At 40.7% G+C, this 7,496-nt stretch overlaps 1 protein-coding gene across 1 annotated transcript; it reads right to left on the bottom strand.

Moving 5' to 3' along the window:
- Positions 1-1,031: 1,031 nt before the first annotated feature.
- On the bottom strand, positions 1,032-7,094 carry il20ra (interleukin 20 receptor, alpha). Its single transcript, XM_041958723.1, has 7 exons — positions 6,818-7,094; positions 5,709-5,832; positions 5,112-5,317; positions 4,778-4,953; positions 4,563-4,707; positions 4,137-4,273; positions 1,032-3,634 (listed from the first exon to the last, which is right to left on the bottom strand). The coding sequence occupies exons 1-7, from the start codon at positions 6,864-6,866 to the stop codon at positions 2,585-2,587; spliced, it is 1,887 nt and encodes a 628-aa protein (XP_041814657.1). The 5' UTR covers positions 6,867-7,094; the 3' UTR covers positions 1,032-2,584.
- Positions 7,095-7,496: the final 402 nt, after the last annotated feature.

Genomic DNA, 7,496 nt, shown 5'->3' with positions numbered 1-7,496 from the left:
TAAATGCCGAGTCGAAGGAAACCCGACCCCGCCGGAAGTGCCCAACGGCTGGCAGTCCGACCCATCGCGGTCCCGCCCAGTGATGCGGGAGCTGAAGCCGGGCAGGACGACGCCATGATGGATGAGGAGAGATGAGGAGCAGCTGAAACAGCGCGCCACCTAAAGGTTTATATTATATTTAAACGTTACTCTCCATACAGCAGGTTTTCATATAAATATATGTATTTAATTAGAACATTATTAAGTGACCACAAGTGATTGTACTTTCCTTTTCTGTTGACAAAGTCCCTACAATTACATTACTGAGTGATTGGGAGTCGTTAGCTGCTAGCCAACGTTTCCCCAAGTAGCACCTTATTCCTTAGTTTGTAAGTATTCGCATTCTGAGCATCCTTTTACTTTTAATTCACACACAAAAAATAAATAAAAGCAAATATTGTACTAACAATAGTTGCCAGTTTCTTTTAAGATTAAGATTTTACATACAAAACATGACTTACATATTATAGATAGAAATGAACAACACAATAGTGTATAATGTAATTAGCATTAGCTTCACCTCACCCTGATACAACAGTGAAATGCTAGCTACTTAAACATCAATGCTTTGTATATATATATGTGTGTGTGTGTGTGTATGTGTGTTCTTTGTGTTGTACTTTTATGGTTCTTCTTCTTACTATTATTATTATTGTTATTAGTATAGTGTTTTTCTCTATAGCAACTTTGTAAAATAAGATTTCATGATATGTGTCTGCAATTTGACCAGCAGATGTCTCTATTTTCTCTCTTGTTTCATCTTGTAGAGGCAGGTGTCAAGACTGAAAGTTAACCACAGTGCAGAACAAAGGTCGGCCCTGCACACATTCCCTGAGGTATGTGAGTAATTTGAAACTGTAGATTCTTCCTGAGAATATGTAACATCTGGTGAGAACAAACCTCTACAGAGAAGAAAGAAACACTGGTGAAAGAATTAATGTCGTTAACAATTCAAAACATAGCAGAACAGAATCGTTCAAGTTCACAACAAGTTCAATTTATCATTATTTATTTTCAATATACAATCATTCTTGTAACATACAAAACTATAACAAAAGTATCACTGACTTCTTTCCCAGAATAAAACCATCAGTAAAATGGATACGACTTCATGCACAGCATCATACTTATCATCACATTGCAGAAAACCTGAGTTGTGTGAATGTGAAACTAAATGTATCTGTAAACTTTCATAATACCTGCATACTGTGGTTTTGGATACATGGAGGTTAGTGACAGGAACAGATTTTACCGTAATTCACTGCCAGAAATGACCAACGTGAGATCACAAGAAAGCACAATGCTGTTGACTGTTGTGTTGATTCATTATATCATCAAATCCTTCATATTACATGATGAGTAGTAATGACTTCACGCAACGAGAACTAGAAAGAGGAACAACAATAATAAAAGAGTGTAATGATTTCCTGCATTATCGAACAAAACATGATATATGTAGCATTCCTTAGAGTAACAAACGAAAATATTATAGAATGCAGAAGAGACAGTAGCAAATAACAAGGTCTCACAACTAGATAAAAAAGTAAAGTATCCTGACAAACCTCTGAACGTCTCACCGCAAAAAAACAACAAAGGCACACGTAATATTGACATATGCTGTAGGTTAGGCAGCTTCATTATTTATAAAATCTCTAGACTGAATAGAAAAAGGATGAAGAGCAAAGTGCACCAGCATTTCCTTCATATAATATATTGAGCATTGTTTTAGGAAATGAAGGATTAATTCCATTATACCCAGTGCTTCAATGATTCGGCCCAATTTACCAACAACATACAAATAAACACTGTCCTGAGGTCTCTCAACAAAAAGTGCTTCACTTAGAACTAAAACAGAGGCAGACTAAACCAAAACTACACACAACATCTCTACACGTAAAATATTAAAAAAACATACTGCAAAAGAAAAAGAAAAACAAAGTTAAGTTTCCTTATAAGAGTTTTTGTACTCTTTTCCAGTCTGTCCACAAAAAATCTATAATTTGGTATTTTGATGATGGTTTTGGAAAATCGTGTATCAGACAGAACAGAACAGTCGATGAGCGCCTTGTTGTGATAAGATCCGACACGGTGTTGACCAAGGTGTACACGGTTCACACCAACACAGCATTTAATCAGGAAGAATACTTTGCTACAGGTTATCTTTAAGAGGATCTACCTTCATGTCAAGCACAAATTAACGCAGAATACATTGATAAATGTACCTAAAGCTAATGGACATTTTGCCCAAATTTAAGGCGCAATATAATTTCCTTTAGAGTTGATCACTGCTTAATTTGTGTGATGTGTTATCAGATAAAACTTAAATCATTATAATGACAATAATAAACCGGCAACATTCACAGGTGTAAAACTAACCCTACTACAGTACTAAGTGCTCCTTAGAATTTGATATTTCAATATGTATTTTAAAAAAATATACATTAATGATTTCTTTTTATCTTGATGTTAAATCTTACTGTACATCATAAGTGCAGAACAAGAGCCTTTTTTGAAACAATGGGGTAAATATATTGATGAATATCATCTACTGCTCCATTGAGATTACCAAGTTCCATTTGGTCAAAATATCATCTGCCTCCCACTGCCTTTCCCCACCTTTTTCCATCCCTGCCTCTGCCTCTGCTTCTTCCTCAGATGCTTCCCTGACATACACACTCTCCAACGTCAGCTTGTCCTTCATTGCATTCACCTTATCCTTCTCTCCTCCCACCCTGTTCTCCCTCCCTTTCTCCCCATGCATCAACTCATCCAAGCTTCCCTCATTGGTGAACTCCATGGCAAACTCTGGCAGCACTAGTTTCCTGGTCATGGGATCCCAGTCAATACAACTAGTTTCCTCCTCTTCCTCCTCATCTATTTCGTCCTCTGTTGCCGGTCTCAGAACGCCATAGTCATTTAGTAAGGAATCTGATTGGTCAGCGTGGAAGATGGACATGTCTTTGATATTCTGAGAGGCATAAGAAAAAAGGGGTACTCTTTCACTCTCTCCTTCTTCTCCCACACCTCCATCTATTTTTCCACCTGCTCTAACTCTCACCTTTCTGTCCATCTCTACCCCCATTCCTCCCTCCTTCTTTGACTGTAGATTTAAAGGAATATGGAAGAGGCCAAATTGTGGGGTACTGTTTCTAAATAAACCCGGACACTCTTTATCCTGATTATGATTTGCCTGGGGAGCGTAAACTCCAGCAAAGCATCCATCCACTCTCCACTCTTTTCTCTTGTAACCGTCTCCTGATACGCATTTCTGCTCTTCATCTTTATAATTCCCACCACCCCCCCCATGTTTTCTCTCTCTTTCTTTCTCGTCTTCTGTGACATTGATTTTCGGAGCCATGCCAACAAACCCATAGTCAATGGATACATCATCCCAGCTTTCATCGGGCGCTGGGGGTGTTTCGGACCTCTGGGGGGCGTGTCCTGGCGGAGGATCTGCGGTGCATTGCTGCTGCTCGGGGCATGCGGGTTCTGATATGTCTCTTTCGATGTCTGATGGCTGGATGACGGTGATAAGGATGAAGTTGAGATTCTCACGAGGGAACATCAGAGGGGGCGGTTTGAAAGAAGGCAGGTTCTGGAAGTTGAAGGAGTGTGGTATTACAAGACTGACTTTTTTTTACTGACTTTTTAAAACACTTTTATAATAAACTTGATGTGCTGAGATTCCATGCAATAGTGAAACCTGTATTATTTATTTATCACATACCACTAAGATATTGCAAAAAAAAAAAAAGGTTACTTCTATAATGCTCCCCAGTACTATCTTTTGTTAGACCCTTCCTGCCTGATAAAATTGAGTTGGAAAAACTGGGACTGCCCTTTAACAACCCGGACACACCTTATTTGTGAGATTTTACTTGCCTACTCTGCAATATACCTGGATAATTTTCATGACAGGGCATTCATTTTGGAAATCACCACAATTACAGAAAATTAGGAGTACTAGCATAGTACTAGCAGTCAGTGAAGGTACTACACAGTGCTAATATTCTGCTGGTGGGTGGTAAAAGGCTAAAAAAATCTTAGACGACAAAAATTAGACAAAAAGTCGTGTAAAAAGTTGGTGGTTGCATTACCAGTATGTATGGGGTCTTCTGTCCTTTCCCTGTCAGGTAGTGATACAGAAGGTAGCCAACCACCACCAGTATACACATGCACACAGATGGAACAGCAATGCCCACAACCACCCTCTGCAGCTGGCCAGTCACCGGGTCTGGAGGGAGACGGGGGTCAAGAACACGTCAAATGTGTGTAAAGGCACTTGAGGAGAATACCATGTGAACACCACATCACAACTCATCGTATAACATCTAACACGCTCTGTTACCAAGCTCAAACCAAAACTATTTGTCTTGATTGACACAAGCAATTAAAGACATCTCGGGCACAAACATAAATCTCTCTGTCGCTTCTGTGTCAGGTTTAATCACATTCCTTCCTACCTGTCAACCAGGGAGGGGGATATTCTCACTCGCATAAACACACAAGCAGTGTGGTTGTACCTGGAGGCGTGGTTATGCAATGCCACGCTGAGGACTGACAGTGGACAGGCATGGAGTGGAATTTTGTCTTGGCGGAGAAGCAGTACTCTGTATCGTACTCCATCAGGCGATATTTGTACGGACTTGAGACGACTGGGAAATGGCTCTGCAAACACACGCACACAGATCAGTCGGTGCTACAGGAGAATTTAAGACATTCACATATTTGTACTCACCATCTGCCCATCACGGATGTTGTTGATGGAAAGGTTGTATGTCATCTGGGGGTAGAGTGTTGCCATGGAAACCACTGGGGTTTGGTTGTTAGGCTGATATATCATTGGTCCTTTCAAGGTGATGATGGCAGCATTGTTCTCTATTTCCACAGAAACCAATGGAGGGCCAAAACTAGCTACAGAGATAGACAAACAATATTTTGCTTTTGGTAGATTTTAAGTATTTTATTTTAAGTTACCAAAAAGTTAATCCAAAAGGTAATGAATTCTTCCACCTATGTGTCTCTTTGTATATCTCAGGTCACATTTTTGACATATTGCCACTTTGACTTACTGTCCGACTTTGGATCAAATCTCCGTGTCAACACCCATTTGGAAGCCGCTCTCCTGCTCACAGCACGAACCCTGGCATAGTATCCCTGCTCCAGATCCCACGTCTCATTGCTCAGATCGCACCAGCTCCGTGCTATTTCTGTGCACCGCCGCACCGCCCTCCAGTTCACCCGTCTTCCTTTGCTGTCCTGAACACTGTCCCCGTAGCTGAGAAAGACAGGAGTAGACAAGATTAGAGGATGCCTGCTCTGATGCCCTGCACAAGCTGGGACAATAATAATGGAGGGAGTGAGGTCAAAACGACACTCCTCTCTTGTTCACGTCCCCCTCAAGCAAGAAACTGAAGCTTGCAAAGGCCATCCTTCGATCTAGTTTCATTTTCCTTTTGTTTCTGCCTTTCTCTGCTTCTTTTTGTCTGTAAATTCCTTTGAGACTTGTTGAACAAAGGTGAATTTAAATACATTAAACTTACATACAACTTCAGCTTTAAGCAGGTCAAGTCAAAGGAAGTTACAGTACAACCAATGTACCAAAAAAGAACTTAAATTATTTGCAGCTTTGTTCTTAGGGACATCTTTTCCCTAAGATCTTTGCTTACATGGCGTACTGCACCGTGAAGTGTGTGTCATCCGGTGTGCCATTTCCTGGGTTCCACTGCAGCATATTCCTCAGATTCACAGAGAAGAAGATGGCATTGATGGGGCTGGGAGGAGAGGAGGAGACTGGGGAGAAAAATAATGGAATCTGAGAAAGATAAGAGATACTCACTGAGTAGGTACTCATGTTTGTCATTAGGATTTCTACCAGTTTTTAGTCATGTTAATACATGACTGGCCAATCACGTATTATCATTACATGATTATTTCTATGTTAATACATGACCAGAAACAATTTGGCATGGTGGCTGAACAGTAAACTTCCTCTTGTGTCGTGGTGCCCCAGAAGTACTTGTTAATGCCTAACATCGTTGTGCTGTGAGATCATCGGCTGCTCATACAACATGAGCAAAGTTTTAGATTTTGCCCCATTTTATTTAATCTGTTTCCACATGGGACACACATTGATGAAAGTTAGCTTCATCCTGACAATGAGTTTTGCAGGCTACAGACGTGTGAACCAATGACCAATTCAACATGGAGGTAAAACATGTTGAATTGATCACATGTGGCACATGTTCTCACACAAATATCAGGGTTTTACCTCACAGAGGCCACAAAGATCCACCACAAGGACAAGTCATACACAGGATTTAACAGCAACACCTGCTATTTTGATACTTGACATTTACTTAATATGAGTCAAGTTTTAATTATTGTGTCACGCACGACTTACCTTCCCAGCATGCATGCGCTTGGAAAACACCGTACATTCATTTGTTTGCTAACTATATGTACATAATGATTGAAGCGCAGATCGCAATGATAAAACCTTTTGTATTATGGACATCGCAATAAGTGGACAAACAGAGATGTCCTCTGGTATCATGTAGCGTTAATCACATGCTGTTTTACAACACACACGCTTTCAGTGGAATCAGTCGTTAATAGAAACCAAACAGCCTGAGAAGTGGCCAGTAAAACAGTGATACACGCGTAATCACTTACAGTAATGGGCCTATAGTAAAGGATTAGTAAAGAAAGAAGTTAAATTAAAAAACAAAACAAAACAAAGTGCAGTACTCGTAATGTCAGTTGAATGCAGTCATACCTGTGAAGTACAGACCCCCCAGGGTGAGAAACATGAACACTGTCCACATCTCTGTATGGAGCGGTCATGTTTTCACAACATTTCCAACCTCCCGGCAGCTCGTCGGCTCCTCCACCGGCCTGTCGGCTCCGCAGGCTCGGTCACCTGCTCCGGCGTTGCAGCCTGTCACCCAGCAACCCGATGTCTCTCCCCACTGAGAGAAGTCCGCTGAAACACACACGTACACGCCTCAAGACGCGATGTGGGTGAAGTCAGATTGGCTGGATAGCTGTAGCCGCCAACCGATTTACGGTGACAGTAAAACAAGCGACCGGTTTCCTTGTTTGAGGAAGGAATGTGACCTCGCTTGTTTGCGCACAGTACACCTGTGCAGGCGAAGGCCGCGTGCGAGGTGTGCGTGCATTGTGAGACGCACAATAGTCCAAATGATTAACCTGCTAGATACTGGTGGGAGAAGTCAATAATCCTTTCAAAAAACACCAAAATTACTCTAACAAAAGTCCCCTCCAGACTCCTGCAACTCAATTTTTTGCTTAAAAGTACATCACGATACAACCAGTCAAAAGTAAAAAAATAAAAAAAATAAAAAAATACTCATACTCATAAAATGTAAATTATGCCCTATATATTACAGGTTTATTATTGATCAATCAACAGATGTTGATGTATACTTTATATG

This window comes from Chelmon rostratus, chromosome 18 (genome assembly GCF_017976325.1).
Source record: "Chelmon rostratus isolate fCheRos1 chromosome 18, fCheRos1.pri, whole genome shotgun sequence".
Taxonomy (NCBI): Eukaryota; Metazoa; Chordata; class Actinopteri; order Chaetodontiformes; family Chaetodontidae; genus Chelmon; species Chelmon rostratus.
Note: the sequence above shows the minus strand (reverse complement) of the source record. Positions and strands in the feature narration are given on the sequence as shown.